The 23,321-nt window shown below is 35.6% G+C and overlaps 1 protein-coding gene and 2 long non-coding RNA genes across 3 annotated transcripts in view; 2 read left to right on the top strand and 1 right to left on the bottom strand.

The window, feature by feature from the left end:
• LOC139998175 (uncharacterized) overlaps positions 1–8,542 on the top strand; it is a 100,590-nt gene extending 92,048 nt beyond the window's left edge. Inside the window, exon 3 of the long non-coding RNA XR_011803204.1 lies at positions 8,427–8,542. This is a non-coding gene — a long non-coding RNA (uncharacterized lncRNA). The remainder of the gene's footprint in view (positions 1–8,426) is intronic.
• Mesr6 (misexpression suppressor of ras 6) overlaps positions 1–23,321 on the bottom strand; it is a 470,406-nt gene that overhangs the window by 151,060 nt on the left and 296,025 nt on the right. The window contains exon 4 of the mRNA XM_072022516.1: positions 4,070–4,185. Coding sequence (XP_071878617.1) covers positions 4,070–4,185 — 116 coding nt within the window. The remainder of the gene's footprint in view (positions 1–4,069; positions 4,186–23,321) is intronic.
• On the top strand, positions 17,858–22,207 carry LOC139998176 (uncharacterized). The gene is made up of 2 exons (XR_011803205.1): positions 17,858–18,395; positions 19,080–22,207. It is a non-coding gene; the product is annotated as an uncharacterized lncRNA (long non-coding RNA).

Below are 23,321 nucleotides of genomic sequence, written 5' to 3' on the forward strand. Positions count from 1 at the left end.
AATACATAATAAATTATTCAATATTTCTAATATTTTTGGGATGCACTTTGATAAAAAAAAAAAAAAAAGATACATTTTAAGGATTGATTTCAAATTGATATTTAAGAATACATATATGTAGATTTGTTATAAAGATTTATCAAACCTAGTGTGAAGTTCTTCTTCCTATTATATTTACAATACAAATTATCAATTTACATTATCAACACAAGATTTAGAATCGATACAGATCATAAGAGATAAGCTATAGAAACTCCTGCAAAAATATCAATTTATCATATATATATGTATATGTATTGTCGATTATATCATATATAATGCCGATAATGTCAATAGACGTCGAACAGCATTAAGTTTCAATATTTTTCTGATATCAAAATTAATACATAGTATTTCCAAAATAAATTAAATTAAAGGAGAGATCATAGTTTCCGATTAAATTCCGATAAAATTTTTTCTGTCGAAATCTAAAGCAAAGAATAAGCCATATTCTCTTGTTTAAAAATCATTTACCTTTAAAAATCTCTTAGCATAAAGAATTTTTAGACGTGTTTGATAACAATTTTCAATGTGTAAAACACATCGTGGAAAACAAAGCTAACCTTTACATAATTATCTTTATTACTTCTTAAATTATTACATGTTTGTAGAAATGGAAAGACAGCCACTTCATTATCTGTATTCTGAAGAAAATTCAAGGGTACAGCACACGAGTTGCCCCACCATACCAAAAAGTATTTTATAGCAATCGTCGTCTCGTCAAATTACAAAACAGCAAACAGATAAAAGAACGAACGTCTGATACAATGATTTCGCATCGTTCATACGGAGCGTCTGTACCTTACGCATTTTTCCGGTTGCCGTGTCGCCGTCAGACGAAATGCCGGAAGTTTCGATACCGGCTATTCGCCGGTGTAAAAGCCACGACAACACCGAGCAATCCACCGGGCAATAAAATCGGCGACAAGCAGTGAATTCGTGACACGACGACCATAAAGGGATTTATGCGCACGTTCGAAAAGTACGGGCGACGAGGTCGTCGACTACACGGCCACGACCACGGACAAGAAGAAGATACGATAGCAAACGATAATGATAGCTAGTCTCCTGTTACTCTTGCCCTCGAGTTTCATCATAGAATCTTGCAAAAGTCTCTACAAGCATAAATTTTGTCATAAATAAGCATTGCACTTTGTGAATGTGTCCCGTTTATAATCTGGAAAAATCCTCAAAATCACGTCTTTTCGTTTCTCCACTCGTTACGCAAGTAGATACAGACGATAATTACGAACCTGATAATGGTTGAGCCAACTAAGCCAACCGATCACGATATTTGCGATGTAGAAGGAATATTAAACGTTTCTCGAGAATATTTATGAATTGAAATTATCTCGACTAGAAGTTGCTTGTTCCGTTTAAACGATTAACAGGAGTACAAGTCGAGTGTGGCTACATGGCGAAATACGGTATGACGTTTTATGGCTTCTAGGAGCCTGACTGAGGAATATTGTTCCCGGGAAGTGGACCTGGATGTGGTTCGTGGTTGGGAGAATGTAGAGAGAGTTGGAGATTTTTGTGTTAGAGTGTGGAAGGAATTATGATGCAGGTTATGACGAAGTTGGTGTGCCTTTGGTATATTTCGATGTTTCGAGTATAGAACGATCGATGGAAAATTTAGTTATGTGCGAATGAATTTTTATCGTTCGAAGAATGAAAGGAAATTTTAGTTGATGTTTTGGAGACATCGATAAACTCAGATTCCTACGAGATACTTTATTTAAGGCATTATTCGTGAAACCAAACATATTTCTTTATCATCAGTATCAAAATTCTAAGAAACTTTTAACAAAGATTATATAGAAAAAGAAAAACCAATTTCATAATTTAAATCGAACATAAATCGAGAATTTACAAACTTACGAACTAACAATAAATACAAACTAATAACGCTTTGGCAATTCACTTAGTATCGTTATTATATTTGTAACGTGAAACAATAGATTATCAGATGTTTTCAAATGTTTCAAAGAAATTCGAATATTTGAAATAAAAAGATTCGATGAAATTCAACTGCGAACCTAACCAGCCCCTATATTTTCCATATTGGAGGCACAAGCAACACAAACGCGAGAAAAGCACTGACATATCGCGTGTTATCGAAAGACAGAGGAACGGCATCCTTTTGAAAATGAAAGAATCCCGATGGCTTTTTTCCTACTTTTGTTCCGCGCATCGATTCCGTCGAGCATTCGTATCCCGACAACTATTTTACAAAACCAGCATTGAAACAGTGCTGTGTGGATTTACGCTCTCTGTGTGGATGTGTACGTGTTTAAGATCCGGTATCGAGAGGGATGACGAGAGAGCGAAGAGAGAAAGGAAAAGGGACTGATGCGCTGGAAGGATCAGAAAGCCAAAGATCCCGAAGACAGGCACAAAGGGCAGACACGGCAAAGAAATTGCATCGCACGCTAAATCTCGGACGTCAATGCAACCGCCTAATCAATCTTCAATCGACACGATTGATTCTCTCCCCTTTCAACCGGCGACTACTTGATCTCGACGCCTCTCTTCGTCGACGACCTCTACCATCTCGACGTCCCCCGGAAGCTGCACCTCTCTGCTCTTAATGCACGCTCGTGTAATGCTCGTCGATAATGACAGGAAGGAGCGTGAGTGGCAAAAAATATGCAGATAAAGTCTTTACAGTGAAGACTTGTTTGATAGATTTTTATAAACTTTTAAATTCTTAATAGAATTCTGGTTTGACATGCAGATAAATATAGAGCATTTCACAGAACTGGTTTAGTGATATCTTTAGGAATGGTTACGCGTACAAAAGAATCTTATGGAACAATATATGGATAAAGAGTACTTTTAGATGTGAAGATGTGCCTGATGAATTTTGTTTGGCTCGCAAATGATGGATGTAATTTTAGTTTGACATACAGACAAATATAAAGTATTTCGCAGTACTCGTCTAGCGATAGTTAAATTTAAAATTGTTATACGTATAAAAGAATATTGTAAAGCGATATTAAATACTGTTGAGAGGAATAACGCAGTGGAAGCGTTCCTCTAAACCTTCCAACGAATTTGATTTAGATTTTTATAACAACTTTGCAACAACTACTTTCTTGTACGAGTATTATAGTGTATAGTATAAATAAAATTTATTCACGATAAGATAAAGACTTTCGATTTGCATTTTTAATGGGCAACAAATATTAAACAAATCTATCGGCATATCACCGTAATGAATAGAAAGTTGAAATTCGAGAAAGGATTAGATATAAGGAAAGAAATACGATGAAAAATTATACCCCTCAAAGGTTACAACGCGAGAAAAAGATTTTGATAATAATTCATTGAAAAAGAATTTTTTGTCTAGCGGTATCGACTTCTAATGGCCTTTAAGAAGCCTTATGCAACTTTTTTTTGTTACGAATTGAATTATGTTTTTTAAATTGTTTCATACCTATACGTATATTTTATATCGTTAGTTCTTCTCGTTTAAAATCCATCTTGCACTTAATATAACAATGTGTAACTATATTCAAAATAGCCATATCTCTCTTTCATTAATCCTTGAAAGCATCTTTTCGATCCATCCAGCAAAGTACAAAATCTTTAACATTTAATTCTGCGTTGTCCAATAAAGTCGTTCGTGGTAGCAGATTGAAATTTCACGCGATTCAATCTCTCGAGCCTATCGATATATTCTACACATACTCAAATGCAAAAAAAAAAAAAAAAAAAAAATCGAAGAAATTCTTTTCTCTTTTCAATAAGTCACAGGGCACGGTAGCAATTCCTGGGCGATTTGACGTGAAATGGTTCGCGCCTGTTCGTCGTCGATCAGCAATTGAGCAAACAGCGAGTGTTAATAAAACGCGTCGAACGCAGCCAATCCGATTACGGGCTTGAAATGTTCACGTATCGAGGCATTCGTCGCCCGGCTCGAAACTCATTTTAATCCCGTTACCGGCCGCGTGATTTACGAGCTCTCCATGTAAATTGCCTCATTCTCGAATGTCTAATAAAACGTAGAAAAATCGTGCAAACTCACCGCGCCGATTTCTCGCCCTCGTAACCCTGCAGGCTCCTGTGTTCATCCAAATAGTCGAAGAGGTTTTCCAACTCGGTGAGCTGTTCGTTCCTCGCAGCGGTCGTCTCCTTCAGGATCTACAAGAGAAAGGGGGAACCGGTCGTCAGGACACGTGGTTACGATTCATGGTTAACCGGTTAATTCGATGTAAAAAGGATTGATAGGCGCCACGAGTTATTGTCTCGAACGGTGACTGGCTGAGTGTCTATTCGTGAAAATTTTTAAGAAATTGAATATCTTGTTCCGAATAGAGAGGCAAGAAGGCGTGGAAGCGAAAGGAATCGTTAAAAGAAAATATAAATATAGTATGTAATTGTACTGTTGGGATGTTTATTGTGACCTTTTACTATAACCTATCACCTTTATATTCTTTGTGAATATCGTTATTTTGTAATAATTTCCTATAGTTTCGAGCTTTGGATATCGATATCGATTAATATTTTTCTATTGGAAGTATCAAGGAAATTATTTAAATTCTTCTTGACTTTCAAAATTAAAACTACAGTATAAATATCTTTTAGTATCTGTTTCTAGAATTTCCTTACTAGATACAATAATTTCTTTACTTATGGCTGTCCCAATTTTCAACCTACTCGTTCCATTTCTATTACAATTAAACTATATAATATATGAATTTGGAAGAACCAACACTGACTTGATTTTATTAACGTCTAATTTCATGGTCGCCGACATTTTTAGTTAAAAGATGATCCAGTTAATGGGCTGAAAACTTCTTGATGAAAATCAATCTCAGACAGCCAAGCTAGTTATTAGGACTATCATCGTTGTTTAAACATACGGATATTCAAATTGCAGATTCATCTACATCTCGTTCTACCATTTCAAGTATCTTCACGTTTCATTTCCATCACTGTCTCCTCTCTTGCGATTTCTGCACAAATTGTACGTAAAACGCAGAAAGTAACGGATAGCTTCCTATAAGAGTTCGCGTAAAGACAGCATAAATTTGCAGCGCGTCGCGACGATGGCATACGTTATACACATATGCCATGCATAAAAATGGTATCCATGATACGCCGACGTGATTTACATAAATATAGTACTCCTGCCTTCCATTACGTCACTACGACGACATAAGGAATCTCTCTTTTCCGACGAGTTCTCCGGAAGCCACAAGTGCGTGGAATAGAAAAAAATCGACGTCAGAACTGTATCGTCAACGATAGGAATAAATTCAAGGATTCACGCGTAACGCATCGATGAAGCGTGTCCTTCGATCTCCATATTTTTCTACATTTTTTTCATCGATCAATATGATCTTTTTCTTTTTTTTTTTTTTGTCATCTCCAGTTCGATTTATCTCGCCGAGTAATTATACAATATATCGACGTTATTACGCGTTTAATAAGTTACGTGATATTTAATACTTGACTTTGATAAATTAGCGAATTTTATCTCCCTTTGATCGCGATGAATTATTAATTTTGTTTTTCATTCTTATCTTTTCAGAAAACGGTGTTTATATGTAATAGGTATCGTTCTGGAAAATCACACGGTAAATGACGAGAAGAATAAGAAATAAACGTCTTCTGCATTGGGGAGATCTTTTTAAATAGAACCTGTATTGTTGACGTTGTCTTTTAAAATCGATGGATGAAAAGTTGCCTCAGATGACAATATGTAATGAATTAGCCTGCGTGTTCTCTATCTTCCTTTCTATCTAATTTACATAAAATAGACGTTACAATCTGACATGTGCTAATGCACACTTCGTCGATCGTGTGAAAGAGACCAATGCTATTTTCTTGACCCTTACATTCTAGAACATGAATTTCTTCTCTCTAATGGGAGGTGTATTATAATATACTAAATCTGGTCTTAAATTCCAAACTAAATGAACTTCGGAAGAAAATCTTATTGAGAGCGACCATAGTCAAATATTACAAACATTTTCCTTCGTAAAAGATTCAACGAGCTATAACAAAATTTTCATAGTAAGCTCATCTCAGATCATAGTCAAAGGTACCGACGTTTGTACAGTTGATATCAAGGAGTTTAAAATTCGTTGAAAAAAAGAAAATATCTTATTACCTATTTAAGGTGGAAAAAAATATACAACATTGCTAATTGAGTTTAATGATACAACACGATAAATTAAGGACAGTTTTTCTGCTTTCTCAAATATTATCCAACCTTCAGAGAAATATTTCATTTGCACGAATCTGATACGTGTTCATTTATTTCTTCCTCAATAAAAATTACCCAGCGCCGCAATAATTGAAACACAACATCATACGAGACTCTCACAAATCAAACTGACTAACTTTTTATTAACCTCTTAATTCCGTTACATACGTACACAATTAACATTCGATTCTCAAGGAACAAACGATATACTTTCTTAAGATGACATAAATAATGGTGAATTCCGAGGTGAATTTAACTAACGATCATCTTTTTCATACTTTTCAATTCGACAATTTATCCATTGAGAACGTGGCCTGAACGTGGCGTGCGAACGCTGCCTATGAACAGCCTGACAACGTGCGAACGTTGTCTGCGAACGTGGCCAGCGAATTTTGATTTTTGTGCCAAATCCTCAATGAAATGCCGCACTGTGGAACGCTTGGCAAAACGAAAGAAGCAGAGCAAAGAGAGATAGAAACGGTAGCGATGGTACGGGGTTCGCGACAAAGCGGGGCATGGGGTAGGAAAAAAATATCGGAGGTAGCGTCCCTCGAAAATAAAATCGGTTTTCCGATAACTGGTTATTTGCTCGCACAAGTGGCTCGCTGACTGGGCGAGCACATCGGAAGCGGTTTTCGCGTGTAATATTATCGAGTTATCGGCGGCAGAGGGGGGCATTGATCGGCTGCCGGAGGGACAGGGAGGAGAGGAAAGAGACGGGCGGAGGAGACAGCCAGAGAGGGTGGAGTAGGTGGATGCGGAGGAATAGGGTGGGTGGAGAGGGCTAGGCGAGCGTGCACTGCACGAGCACAATATATCCGCGTGATTACAATATGTCGGGGCTCGAGAGACCAATATCAACCTGAAGTCGGCTCAGCCAATGCTAATAATCCCTATTGTTGGTGCCTCCACTCGACTGCCTCTCGCGATCGGATACATCTTGTTTCGAAATTTCGAATTGCCTCGTCGTTGCGTCCACCTACCGATCTCCTCTATCTTCCCGCGAGCGTCCTCCGCTCTGTATCGTGGAATTTTTTTTCCACGCAACGTTTCGCATCGAGGATCGCTGCTGAAATTGTTTGACGTGGGCTTGAGATAGTTGTTTTGTGGAGTATTAAATAGTTTCCTTTTGAAAAGTGGGTGTCGTTGGAGGGAAGTTTGAAGATTTGAAGTTTTCAGGCTGGATTTTGTCAAGTCGATAGTCACATTGTGGATCTTCTAAAGTATTAAAAGTGGCATTCCCACTCGAAAGAGTTTAATAATTAAATACATATCAAGTATACCAGTCGAGTGTACATTAAATATACCAAGTTGAATTTTAAATAAATGATGAAGGATAAAACATTTATGTATGTACGTATTATCGTACATTAATATTTCTCAACTACTTTAAAATAAAACAATAGAACAAGCTTACAAATCAAAAAATTATTCCTTTCTACAGAACGATTTTATCAGAAAATTATGACAAAGTATTTCATAAGAAAGATGAAAATTAATTCTTCCCATAAATACGTTGCACATTTGATCTCAGGTGTCAAGTGACCACTTGAACTTTGATAAAATGTGTAATAATGTAACGGTTGGAATTAATATCAATAGTTAGTGTAGCAATCGAGCAGCAAATTGCAGCGATTTTCTTATAATCAGACAAGCGATCGTTGGACAGAGATTGCATTAATTGAGCAATCCGTTTGTTACATTGCAGTGCGTGCCGTTAAAAGACGGGCCATAATGGTGGTCAGGTATAAACGACGAAAGAAAAGAGACTTGTCCTCGACGTTTATCCCTGGCGTCGGCAAGCCAGGCCTCCTTTCACACGTCCCACACGAAAGACGACGAAGCTCGATCTCTTTCAAAACAATTACGCATTCTTCAACGCCAGTTCTCCCACGTCGACATTATCGTCTTGCTGCAATGTTCTCTCCGGGCTTGCCTACACTATTTTCAGAAAAGACCACGGATGGCTCGACGTTTACTGCTCATCATTCTTACCGAATTGTTTGTCAAGAAACAGATCTCTTTGCTGTTAAATTACTTTAATTTATCGACCTTTTAGAATCTTTATTCGAAGTAATTTTATTGTCATGGGGTCTCTATAAATACACTTTCAGTACTTTTGTAGTAATAGTAATTTCTATTAATAACAATTTTTTTTTGTCTATTTCAGATTTTGAAAGGAAAATGTAGAACTCCTCGTGCAGATGTTACAGCAATGTAAGTATAAGCTTGATTCAATGTGTAATATTATTATAAAATTTTTATAAAAATATTATTAAAAACAAGTATTAAATATTAAAATATTGTTGTTATTAACATAATTAAATACTATTACACAATGTACAACAATAGCTGCATGAAAGGTATGAACACGAAGTTTTATGTTTAGATCACAAATTCTCATTTTTTAATAAACAGAAAGACGTATATTGTTTTAACAAAATTTCTAGCAGTACATCCTCAATGTCCTCAAACTTAAGAAATTTATTAACAAAAGAAGAATACGATTGAGTCGAAAATGATCGGAGGTTTAATTATTAATTGCATCATAAAAGGAATATAAGGAGAATTCTATTTCATACGAAGATTAATAATACTATTTTCCACATAGTCTGTATCTTATCAAGAAGTGATAATTACAATACAATCAATTTCACCAACGCACTGGCACAAAACGCAAATATAATTCATACAAAATTCCAGCGAAGTAGTCATCTACCGTCATATTTCACGTGATTTAATTACAATTTTAAGAACCGAACATTAATCTCCATAATAACTAGACAGAAATTTCGAAGATACCAACCTTCACCGGTCGAAATGATCGCAATCGAATATTTCTCGTTTAATTCGCCCAGCTAACCATACCAAAGACGATACCTAACGCGTCCGTCTACCATGTGCATATATGTAACTACATCGTTCCATTTTCAGTCTACAAATTGAGCTCGTTAATCTCTTTCGAGAGTCGCGATGTGATTTTTTATGGATGTTCTCCGGTTGTAATCGCGGGTTCATATTTAATTCCAGCTGCATGAAGGCCAGTGTTTCGTGATACAAAGACCTACTATCGAGTAACGTTCGGTGATCAAATAAAAGGGGTGGCAATTTCCGGCGCGCGTAACGAGCAATTGAAAAGCTGCAGTACGAAGGTTTAATTAATAACGATTAATTCGACCGATCGGGTTTCTCGAACGACTTTTAAAGGTACATAAGGATTTAATTGGACGTTTGTATCGTACTTTACAAAGACGCTCGTTCGATCAGGATCCAGTAATTTAAATTCAATCTATTCCGGATCGAGTGTCTTGGTCACGCTATATCCTCGATTACGAAAAGGTGACTTCGATGCTTATCGCGGTGAAACGTACAGTCTGATAAGAACTGGTCATTGGCTCGTTGATCAGCACGCAGGCCGATAGTTGCGAGAGGCGTGTTCAATTAGCTCTGACTATAATATTAATGAATATTAGCGACGGTGTACAAGGAGAGTCGGTCGTGCGTTTCGCTGTCAGAATTTTGCCCAAGGGCTGGAAGCTTCGCTGCTCGAGCTCGGTTCCGTGGTTGGTAGCACTAGCCAGCCATTAAACGTACGAGCATGCGAGCTCTGGTGCATGCGATACTTCGTTTCTAATCGTGGCTTTATTCTAAATTATACACGGGTAATTATTGACTGTGCTCGCCTTCGACTTTTACAAGGTAACGAGGAAGTGAGTCGGGTAAATTAATTCGATGTTTCAGAACCAGCTTCTTTAGCTTGGTTTGTTTCATTTTAGGTTTCACGTAGTTATTAGGAGATGTATTGAAATTATTCGAAGGTTAATAAACGCTTAAGAGGAAAAAGTTTCGTAAATGAATGTGTCTCTTTATATATGCAGACCACGGGGAAATGATATGGTTTGACAGACAAATAGTTTATATAATTACGAATTTATATAATTTTATAACTTATATAGTTCTTATAAAAGGATAATTTATATTGTAAGGGATTCGTATAATAGAAATTTCCATTGATACTCCCTAGCACCTACTTATAATTGTTCGTTCCTATACCAAAGGATACGTAGGTCTCAATACGTAGGAGTTTATATTCTGATAAGTAGATTCAACTGGTGGGAGTTCATTTAGTCAGACAGTAACTCAGATTTCGTTCAGATATAGATAGGGTTTATATAAATAAAATTCCACTGCATTAGTATAAATATTATAGATAATATCATAGGTTCATTATAAATTCATATTACAGAAATGGAATATTTAATTAATAGGCAACAAATAAAATATTACGGAGGATTAATGTAGATGTTTATCGTTCAATAATTAATACGAAAGGCAATAAAAAATTAGATTAGTATTAATGTTATACTTCCTAGATATAAAGTGATAACGTAAATGGAGTAACGCATGATTATGGAGCTACTTATAAGCTGGTGAATTTATAAGAATTAAATTACGAGCTTTTAAATTACATTTGAAAATCTTGAAAAACTTACACGGTATTCTCTAATGATAACAATAATAACCTCTTCGAGAATTCATTCTGTATATCAAGTATCTAAGTCAGACTCGTGTTTTTTCATGAGATTACATGGCCATTCTGAGCTGTATAAATTATAATGCTATTATGTTGATGTATTTAGTTGAATAATAAGCGAAGATGCTGATCGATGCTAATGTATGGCAATTTCTTTAAGTATTCCATTGTACAGTGCGATTGGCAAATTTGGAGGAAAATTAGAAAGAGTACAATGAAAAACACCAATCTCATAAAAATTTCAACATAAGCTTGTTGTTCGTAATATCATCCTTCGGTTGTTTGGTTAATATAATTTACGTATAAATTAATATAAGATTAAAACAAAACATTAAAAATAATATTTTTTGAATTGAAAATATCTAAGTAGGTCGTGTAAGTCATTAATTTCACTTAAGTCGATCGAATTAACTGGGAAGATAAAAACTTTTTCCTTACTTAATACGATCTAGATACAATACCACCTATGATTAACGAAAATAAATCAAAATAATATTATAGTCGTTAGAAACACGAAACTGTGATTTTTGATTAGAAGAAATGAGATAAAAGAATATGTAAAGAATTCCATTGATCATTGAAAATTTCACAATTTCTAATCTCATTAATAATATATCGAAGATACGAAAATGTTTACCTCGATTGATTTCTCGGAATCGTCAATGTTTTAGCAGATAGAAAAGAAATTGTTAGTATTGTGTGTTTACTTTCACTAAGCGTATGGTTATTTCGACAATAGCTGTGTGGGAAGTAATTACTAGGTATACATTACGGTTCGATGCACGACGAAAACAGCGGTTTCAGTATATCTGGCAGTAAATATTGTTGAGTTAGCGGCAATTGTGGCTCGGGGAGGCATAATACCAGTACTTATACCCGGCATGAAATAATTGTTACGACCTGCAGGCTGTATTTTTGCGGTAAACAGTCACTTCTTGAGTTTGTAATTCAGGAAGGATGCCCATTGTCCTGCTCGAGAAATGTATTTTACAAATTGAACCTTGTTGTGCTTTTATAACTATAATTTTTAAAGTAATGTAAATTTAGAAAATCGTTTCCTCTGATTTTTTGATAAAAACGTACAGATTGCTTACCGAAGTGTGGATCGCGTTAAATATTAAAATATCAGAGTAGCTAACACGTTCGTTAGAAGACTTTTACACGTCGAGAAGACGTAATATGAACAATTCAAAGTCGATTCAATTAAAAATCATGCGAGGTAATTCTCACAAACTAGACATAATAATTTATTTTTAATTTCCCTCAGCTTGAAGATCGATTAGCTTCTGAAACTGGACCCTGTTCCACATATTTCTTTGCGTGAAACAACTGTGAATAAATGTACAAACATTTAACAATAAAAATATAATATCTTTTTGTATTTCACTTTACAACTTTCATTTATGTTTCATTTTATGTAGATAAAAAGTCTCTTAGAAGTCTAAGAAGCATAAAAATTTCACTTTGAACTTTTGCATTAGTTTTGTAATTTTTTAAACGAAGAATACTCTCAACATTTAACTAACAATAAATCAGAACACTTTAAACCACTCAATCGGCTTTTTTTTAGTTTGATATTCTATCAGTTCTACAATTATCGACAACTAAAACGTAAGACCTTGTACCAAAGATGTCAAAATCAAAATCAAGAAACATTTAAATGGCTAAAAATCACTTTAAAAATTATTTAAAACTATGAGTTGGTAATTTCAGCCATTCTGGTCGAACTATGTGTTAGTAGAATAGAAATTCTTCTCTATTCAATTAATTTTTTACCAATTCTTCCAATACGAACACCTCGAAGAAACATCGTAAACTCCAATCATTGCCAAAACATCAAGTTCTTGAAAAAATTTCAACGACAAAAAAAAAGCGACATACAAAAGACCCTTGTCAGGTATGATATCATAAATTAACGATGTTCTATTTCTCACGCAATTAAGTATCTCGTGATCGATAACAATCGAGATCCAGTTAGCTCACAATCAGTGCCGGTTACATGGAAAACTACCGATAGTCAATAAATAGCACGTCGACGATCGTCGAGGCGCATGCAACCGCGTTTCCCTTTGCTATTTCCCACGTGTTTCCCTGGCTTTCCTTCACCCAGTGCCGTAGGATGGAATTCCACCGGTCCGGTATATCGACTCGCTTGTTCACGTTTATCCCACTCGTGATCAGCCTACACGCGCCTAGAATGCACTGAAATAATATGATTATGCTAATCAATCGGGGCGCAGAGGTAAAAGGAGAGGAGGGCTTGGGATTCCATTGAATTATTCCCGGCTAGCTCAACACTAGCTCGCTATAACAATTATCAACCACGGTCCATTCATCTTGATCGACTTTAAAAGACATCACGTAACTCTTATTGTTACCACCAACATAGACAATCTTGTTTCTCACGTCTCACTTTTCTTCATCTTTCTGACTCTCTTCCATCTTCTCGTACCAATGGCGGAACACGGGGGAAGGAATGTAATTTACGGGACGATTTGTAACGTATCGGTTGGTGCAACTGTCCGACACAACGAACAGGTATTCAAAGCAGCAACAGGGACGATAGAGTCGATCAGGACAAAGTTGCAAAGCTGGATCGGCGAATTAATGCGAAAAATTCAGGCCAACCTTAGAGCCACGCTGGCCTTGAGGCACTCCTATTTTCCCTCCCTGGGAAAAACTGTATCGATCCCGATGGAAACTTTCTCCTTCGATTCGCTCTGAATGTCAGGACGGGACGGGACGGGATTCTTTCCAGTTCGAGTTTGTCTGTCACTTTCGTTTCTGGAAGTTGGAACGTTATCATGTGACTGGTGGTTGGAAACTTGAGACTTGACAGAGACAGACTTCAAAATTCAAATTGGGATTTATGATTATCTATATGTCCCTCTTTTAACAAATAAACTCGTGGAAGTGAGTTATATATCTCTATTGAACAGAAGTTATGTGCAATGGATGGGCCGTGGAATTCAAACATTCACAGAACTGGAGACAATAAGTTTAAATCCTGAAAATTTTCATGGTCAGTATTATATAATTATCAAAATTGAGCTTTTAGGAAGAATAACCCTAATGATACGAACATATTGCAAATTGCCTTCATTCTGATCGAACGACACGCTGTGTGTTATCGACATTTTTCCACGACAGATACTGATATTATATTGTATATTCTAAATACCGATAGTATGAATGCTATATTGATATCAGTATCATAATATTACAGATCATTCAGTATCCTGTACAGTATCCTAATTTCCATCAATTTCACGTTGGGTACAATTACTCCGTAACACTTATTTTCCAATCTTCCCCAACTAAATCTCTCTCGCTAGTCGGATGTTCTCTAAAATCAATTGAAACCAATCTAATGTCAATATAAAACTTCGTCAGTGCCACCAATTCATCCAAATGATCTGAAAAGCCACCTACCCGTCAACGTGCAAATCTCTCGCCCTGAAATTACATATCGCGACCGATGCTGATACGAAAATGAATTCCGCGTGAAAGGCACGGCACAAGAATTTCACCCGAAGCAAGCGTGTCGTCAGAAATTAGGCAACGATGAGAGCGGGGAAAGTGCTACGAAGGTTTTAACGAGGGCCCTGAAAATTGCGGGCGGATAAAGGTTAACCGCATCGAGATCGGAGTAAAATGGAGAAAGGATCGTTATAGCTCATTAGCCTTATCGTCTGTTGATCGTTTAACCTCACGCCTTTCCGCTGGTCCGTGGCCTGGCAAAACATCTATCCATCTATAGGAATATTGGAATTTTAATAGAGCAACGTGTTGTAGTCGAAGCAGGCGTGCAGGGTAACGCGATGCCCTAATTGTGCGATTAAGCCAAGACGATCTCGACACAATCGTGGCCCGAGATTCTGGCCGTCACGAAATCATCTTGGGCTCAATGAGGAAAAAAGTCGATCTTCGGCCTCGTATAATAAACAGGGTCCCGTTCTGACGTAAGACAATAAATTCTGCAAACGAGCGAGCTGGCGCGCGCCAACGAATAGAACGAAAAGGTCGCCACACGACCAAATGATCCTCTGCTATTCCCTGCTTGATTTACTATATACCTACGAAAGATCGTGAAGATTATCATCGCTGATTCGACAGACAAGTGAAATAAATGTCAAGACACGGGAGCGGAGGTCCGTGGAAATCGTCGTTGAGTTTTCTTTACACTAATGACAGCTTTCTCCGATTCTTCTGTTTTTCCTATTTTCTAATTGTACTCTTCTAGCGAGGTTCGTAATGCTGGATCGAGCGGAGAAGCGAATTATCTGTGTTTGGAAAGGAGAATTTTTGTCTTTCGATGTTATTCTTCGAACAAGATTTTGTGTTTTATACGAATATATATTATAGAAAGAGGAATTATATATATAACATATTTTGTGATTTGTAAAAATCGTAAAGTTTTGTAAAATGATTCATAGAAGAGGGATAAATTACTTTCCTGTAAAAGAATAGCTTGACGTTTCATTTCACTCGTTCATTTTGCATAAGCTGGATAACTTAGATTTTGATTCTATTTTGTTAGTTAATTGTTAGTTTTTTGTAAAAGAGAGAAAGAGAGAATAATTTGAGTGATTTCTTTAATACCACTTGCGTTATTCGACAAGGATGTGACACTAGATGAAGAAGCAAGAAATAATTTTTCTTTAAAATATTTGTTATGCTAAATATTTAGAATTAATTTCTGCAGCTCGTTGACGTAGAAGAATGTTTTGTAGAATATTTCTCATTCTATTAGGATTACCTTAGAATTCGAAATCAACCTGAACGAGATCTATCGAATTAAAATATACAATTTCTGTTTACTATTACCTGTCTTAAGATATAAGACGATAAATCACGATACATGATTTTTAATCTGTCATAAATGCAAGAAATTGTTAATGATATAGAAAGGAAAAGTATTTTTTCGTCAGTCGATATTCGAAATGTCATTTTACACGCATGAATTGTCAAACATATTAAGAACGACGATCGCATATCTATCATGCTGGATTTCACTAAACATTGCCGAAGGATCGTCTTATTAAAATAGAGCCTCTATAATCCGATTTCGGATCGAATCTCGAGAAAGCTGACAACGTTCTATCTCAGACCTTATACATTTTAAATCGTCCTTGGGCGTACACTTTCGTCATTTTTGTCGTTTCATTTCCTTCTTTGCTTTCACTCCTTTATATCATCATCTGTACGAGTTAATATTTACATTTATTTCAAATAAACCTGAATATTGATTCGTAACTGGATACGTTAGTCGTTTTAGGGGTAAAACATATACCAATTAATTATTTATGAAATCGTACTTGTAAAATTCTACTTTATTTTTATAAATTAAACCTGCACTAATCCGTTACAGTAAGATAAAAATAGAATATATTCATGTTAAGAGATTACGTGGGTGTTGGTGAGATTCAATTTTCCGCAATGTATCACAGCGTTAAAAGCGTTTATTTATGGCACGTTTATTTGCATCTTAAACGTTAGTTTCTTTAAGAGCATTCCCTTCCAGGCTGTAAATCATAAGTAATAGTGCCTGTTGGTCTCATTAGGACTCGCATTCACATCAAAATATAGCATATTTAGTGTTTGCAAATTTAATGATTTTGAAGGAAACGATTAGTTAGCTAGAAATAGCAAAATGAAATCTTCAACGTGTACGACACAGTTCATAAATCATTTTCATGTTGCGAATTATACTTTGACACAAATATTCGAGAATAATAAAAAGCAAAAACATACGTAAACTTCCGCCTGAGTAGGTACTTATTTCAGATAACAATATCTTCTGTATTATATGATATTATAATGATCAAGTATATCAAGTAGATTTGTAAATTTGTCCTATCGTGTTTAACCTATATTTACCTTACTGTATAATATAAGTGATAGACAAGATAGTGTAGATAATTATTCATAAAAGTGTTAATTCATTAAAATGTCTACGTTCTTTCATATCTCTTGCGTAAAAGCACAATTATTCCAAGACATAGTCTATATTTTTTCCAGTCGTTTCCTTCCGTTAGATAGTTTTTAATGCCAATTAATCTTAGCCCGCAAAAGAAACCATTAGACGAGAGGACAGCGTGCTGTCTCCTGCGTAATTGCACGACTACTCGACGACAGATTAATTGCAAGCGTCTCGTTTGTCGTTATTCGCCGAACACCACGGCACGATCCATATTTATGCGTTCAGATGATGCAACAGCACGTGGATACGGATGCCAGTTCTCTCGACACACCTGGTTAGTGGCAATTTAGTATAATTCGTGTCCGGGAGTTCGCAACTCGTCCGCGTCCATCGTCCAGACGTGTTCGTTCTCGTCCTGGCATTCGTGGCTATCTTGTTTTCAAGTTAATAGTCTCTTTCGTATTTGAGCGACGTACCTAAATTCCATTTGAATTGATAATCTTTGGGACTGAGAAATAGTAAATTTAAATTTTACATTAAATGACCTATTTTGAACAAATCGAGGCCAAGGTTAAGGGTTGACAGTCTACGTTTGTCAATTTGAGTTTCTCAGTCTTGTAGCTCGATCGTAAATCAACACAACCCACTTTGACTATAAATTAACGACCCACGTTCGTGAAAAATTAATGGTTTACTGCGAGATAAAATTAATAAAAGATGTATTGATTGTTAACACAATCGGATTGAGATTATTAATGGATTTGAAATCAGTTGCGCAATTTGTTCTCGAGATGATAAACAAAGTATCATCGTTAATTTATTTCAGTTAGTACTTCAATTGTTCTTTTGTGTCCTTGTAATTCCTTTCGATATGGATATCCTTTACATTCAGGTTACATAATAATAAGATCTATCAATGTCGAATTACCAATTGATTTCAAGTTGCCATATTCCATGTCGCGTTCATCGATATTGATCCACCACGGTGATTGAAACTAAAATTTTCATTGCATTCTTATTCACATCGAAGCAGTACAAGTGTAAAAGGGAATCAAGTTTCCAATTCTCTATAACCCAAATGTTTTTGGCTTAGAAAGAAAGTAGAATTATAATCGATCACAGTTTCTTTCTCCAATTTAAAAACGAGGAATCGATGATTGCCATATATATTATAAATAATATTACTATCTATCTATATCTACATCTTCTAATATAAATTCTATTCGAAAATTCCGAACTTTCAATATCCTCGCGTCATTGAACATGCAAACTCACTTCGCTATTTAAATCACTAGCCTACTTTGAATAACCTAGTTGGAGCTCGAATTAGCAGTCTACTTCGATATGTAATCGAGATCCAAGTTTGGTGTCGAATTGACAGCCTAGTTCGACTTTGAATTCATAGTCGAACGTGATAGTATCCGACACGTGAAGCGCTTTCACGTGTTTCCGTGAACCTTCGATCAGATCACACTGCCTGTCCGCTAATTTCGTTCGCGCGTGGGATTCATTGACGGATAATTGCGTTCTTCCACCCATGTGGGCGTTATTGTTGTGTCATTACCATTATCGTCGCGTAACTGTTAAATGGTGTTCCATAGAAAGGGATCTGAGAAAGAAACTTGGTTTTTTCGTGGCTTCTAGGTGTACCTGGTACGATAGATAAATATATGGTAAGTAACGTCTAAGGAGTAGATTTTCAACTATTACCAGCACTTCTTACTATGTTTTAATCTTTACTAAGCAAATTGCTTTCTTAGCAATTCAAATGAAATTTTTTAACATTTTACAAAAGAATTTTATTTCTATCGAAGAGTTTTACGCTATTATAACAAACAAGAATTTAAGAATATTATGCTTCAAAGGTTTTTTCTACTATTTTGATGAGCTACTAAAATATTATAGAAGATTACTATCTAGTAAGATAAATAGTTCCCAAAGAAAATCATAATATTATCATTAAATACCTTTCACCGTAAAAGCGACTCAAGATCAAATTGAGCAATCACAAGTAAATAGCAACCTAGATAAAGTCGTTTACAGAAACACGTCCCATAGAATTAGTCTCTCAAATAAGTCATCAAAGACAATGTGATATATAAACATAGCACGATATTAATTCATCTATCTGAAAAATACACCAAGCCTATAACATCGATTAAAATCAGAAAAAATATATATGTATGTATACGTGTATATTTTCTTAATTCCGCTATCGCACCATATAAAACGCGCTTATACACATATTGCTGAAGGGCAAGCGTTAATTCACGGTTATTACTGCGTGTCCCGTTCATTCCCGTAAACTAGAACCATTTAACCGGTGTTTAAATCAACCACAATTACGCGGTTTGCCGGGAAAGCAGGTACAAGGAACGTCTCTGAAATGAGGAGCGAAAATATCCAACTTATGCGCCGGTATCGAATGATTGGCTCGTATTCCACCGATATATGTATACTGTGAATCACGAAAGTATTCGAACACTTATAAAAATCTTTTATGAACATATTATATGTGATTTGAAATTTCATTAATATTGTAATGAGGAACGGCTATCATGATAATGTTGGTAAAGTTTGAAGCAAGGCTGAAAATATATACGGAAGCTGCAATTTTCATATTCACGAATGATTTCTATAAATATCTGAACACACCGTAGAAAACTTTCGTGGACACATAGAACGCGTTACATAGAACATTTTGAAACTTCATCAACGCTATATGAAGACACGATTATCACGAAAATGTGAAACCAATCTGAAAATGCATATCGAAGTTAAAATTTTCATATTCTTAAAAGGTTTCTATGAATGTCTGAACACCTGTCACAAAAAACTTGAACGCATACAGTATAGGTACATATGTGTTATATAAAATATTTTAGAATATCATCGGTATTATAATGCGATACGATTGTGATAATTATATCGATAAAATTAGAAATCAATCTGAAAATGTATATAGGAGTTACAAGATATTCACTGCAAATATGTATTTAGTAAAAAATTAGCATGCAGTATGCATAACCATGAACGTATAAGTATTAAAGATAGTTGTATCGAATATTGAAACTTATCAATAGTAATTGACTATTTCGATACTTTTGTTATATATACGGACTATATGTATATTTGCATATAATTGTAATTATTAATAATATAATTACAATCGTTACCAATACAATTACGACAGCAGTGTCACATTACAACACATATAATATATTATTTATGTACATAGAATTTTTCTATGGTAAGTGTTCAAATACTTTCATGAGTCACTGTACCTACACACCCTCGATTTAATGCTCAGTCTCAAAGGCCAACGAAGCGTGGAATTTGCTTGACAAATGGCATGGAACTAGCACCAGCACGGGCTAGTACGTCCTTGGAGGAAATCGCGTTCCCCAAGTTGGCGATACGTTTGGCCGAGCGATTAATGTAAAGCGAATGCAACGGGCGAATATGCGACAGCGCTGCGTTGATACCATGCGAGGAATCGACATGAGCGAGGAACGAATGCCATTTATGAATCGACGGAAAATTGACAGTCACCGTATCTCCGTAACGAGCGATGGAAAAATATGTATATGCGTGACGCGTATGCGACGATCTTAATGTTTAATGGAGAGTTAAGCGGCTTAAGTATGGCTGAATGTTTCGAAATGTAATAGTGGTCGAGCGTATATACGTGGAATCGTAAGAAGCTTGTTTTATTTAAGGATATACCAAGATTAGGGTGAAAGACAAAGGTACGATGGTGTGATGGAACTAGCATTTGAAGTATTGTATTTCGTATTTGCTTGAAATATTCGGCAAATGTTAGTTGAAGAGTTTGTGAAAGTGGGAAAATTATGGTTTTCAATTTTATACGTTCAGTGTTAAAGATTTTTAGTTTTAAAGATTTTTAGAATCTTTTTCCTTACTTTGTATATTTTCGAACCTTCACAGTTCCAAATTCCTAAACACCGAATTATCAAATATGCAAGTTTTCGAATTTTCTAATTGTTAGGTTCTCGAATCTTTAAATTCTTTAATTTTCAAATCCTCCAACTTTTACAATCAGCAAATTCTCAAAATCTCATATTTCCATGTTTTTAATTCTTCAAACTTTAGAATTCTGAAATTTCTGAGCTTTTAAATTCTCAAGATCTCATAGATCACTAGATTTTTAACCTTCCAAATCCCACAATTCTGGAATTTTTAAATCATTCCCATCTCTTAAAACTTGATATCTATTCTCCAGCTGTACATATAATATTATAAAATAAAATCAAATTTTCTTAATTCTATTATCCTGTATTCATTTCACTAGAAATTCTGGCGTCTCTTACAATAACAAGTACACATTTGCATATCTATACAAAACAGGAGTAACGAAACTACCTAAGACATGTAGTACATCGAAATGGTTAAATCTAACCTCGAGTTACCTTACGCTGTTCGAAGAACCTTCCCGCAAATGTTCGTTCTTTTTAAAAGATTGTGATAAATTTTGCAATTTAACGTGCGTACACGCGGTGTATGCCGCGAGGATAGGTCGCAAATTCGAGATAAAGTCGCCTGGATACACTTTATCGTCGGTGTTACTCGATACATACCGTGCCGATTTCAAACGGAAGCACCTGAACGAATTTATGCGGCTTTCCTTCGCTCGTTGCGTTCTCTTTTAATTGCGACGATCACAGCTGTTAACGTAAATTGGCAAAGGTCGCAATTCCGCGAATTATAAGCCAAGTCCATATACCGCGGTATGGCATTACGCAATGCGACACAGTCGGACATAGCGGAGGTTTAATTGCGATAGAGAAACATCGCCTAATAAGTAATAAGTACACGTTGCTTGATTTCGAAGAGAGGAAGCTCACTTGACTAATTTATCGTGCCTATATATTAATGATACACGTCACACGAACAGATAATTTATTTATAATATGAAAAATCAAAAATATGTTATACGAGAGCAAAGTATTATTATTTGATTAAATAAGAAGCTCGCTTGACCAATTTATCGTGGCTGTATGTTAGAATGTGTTTTTTATAACCTTTAGGATGTGTGTTTTTTTATAACCTTTTTATAATATGTGAAATCAAGAACATGTTATAGATATGAGAGAAATTACTCGATTAATAAAAAGCTCACTTGACCAATCTATCATGGACATACATACGTGTATTAGAATGTGTGTAATAATCTTCTTACGATGTGAAGCATTAAAACATGTTATATGAGAGCAAGGTTCTATTATTTACTAAGTGATAAGCTGATCTGATCAATTTCTCATGATTATGTATTAAAATGATGCAGTTATCCTTATTATAACACAAAAACCAAAAGCGCGTTATATAAGGGCAAAATATCATAAAAGGAAACTAGTATAAATAAAAATCCGATTTTATTTTATTTGTTCTTGCCAATTCAAAATAATAATAGAAATAAAATGATATGTGATGGTAATGTTAAAAATTCAAAGAAGTATTCACAAAAATTTTGAAACTTTTCTATCAGTATTCTAAGTACTATCCCCATATTGAAATGTATCTCTTTGCCAAATATCCCTCATTTAATAATATTTGATTCGATCATTTAAAATTGCCCTTTCAAATATCGATCTATATGATATTACAGCATTATAACATCGATAAACCTATAATTTAACCTGGTAACGAAAAAATCTAATTTAAAATTTTTATAGAAAGAAGAAAAGACTTCGAACTTAAACCGATATAAGAATCTAATTACTTTCCTCTATTAATTATCTTTGCAACATTCACTCTTCCATGTTCAATCCACGAAGCTGACATCACTGACTTATATAAACTAACCAAGGAATATAAATCACATCTAAAGGTATAATATGAAGAGTAAAAGGTATAAAAATTTTATTTACAGAAAACCAAGCTTGAAAATGTTAAACCAATATAAAACTCTGATCGAACCATTCGCTTCAACGATCTCCACAAATCCCACTATTCTAATATTAAATCTGTAACATTCGATCGAAAAAAACATGGAACAAAAGCGAGCAACGCGAAAGTCGATGAAACACAGCACGGAAAGTAGCTTCTCGTCGCAGCGTGATACCAGTGCCGCGTATAATTACAGTAAGCGCGAATTAGCGTTGAATGAAATTGATTTTACAAATTATGCGTTGTTACGTCATCGTCTCGTATCGTGACCGGACGAGCAACGAGGAACGTCGTAATTCTTCTCGTTGCACGATGATCGCGAACGAGCAATTTAACGATCGCGTTTCCACGGGTTAGAATTTCGAAAGCGTTGGATAACTTCACTTTCGCCGGGAATTCAGCGACGATGGCGTTTTGAAGGCTCTCTCGACCGAAAATCGTGGCGTACTTGTTCGCGGTGAACGCAGGTGGCGAAGGTGTTAATTAATTCGCCTTTGTTCCACCGCCTCTTAGCGGCCGGATCGCTGCCTCGATGGGATCGTTAGTCATCAAAAATTCAACAGCACCTGCGAGCTTCGAACGCGCGATCGCGTTATTTATGCGCGATTATGCCTCGTGCGCGCTTATACGCGCTAGTGAGTCGCGTGCGCTCATACAGCACTATGCAAAAGTCTGAGGCAATGTTAACCCCTTATCTTATC

The sequence above is a fragment of the Bombus fervidus genome, chromosome 2 (genome assembly GCF_041682495.2).
Source record: "Bombus fervidus isolate BK054 chromosome 2, iyBomFerv1, whole genome shotgun sequence".
In the NCBI taxonomy this organism is placed as follows: Eukaryota; Metazoa; Arthropoda; class Insecta; order Hymenoptera; family Apidae; genus Bombus; species Bombus fervidus.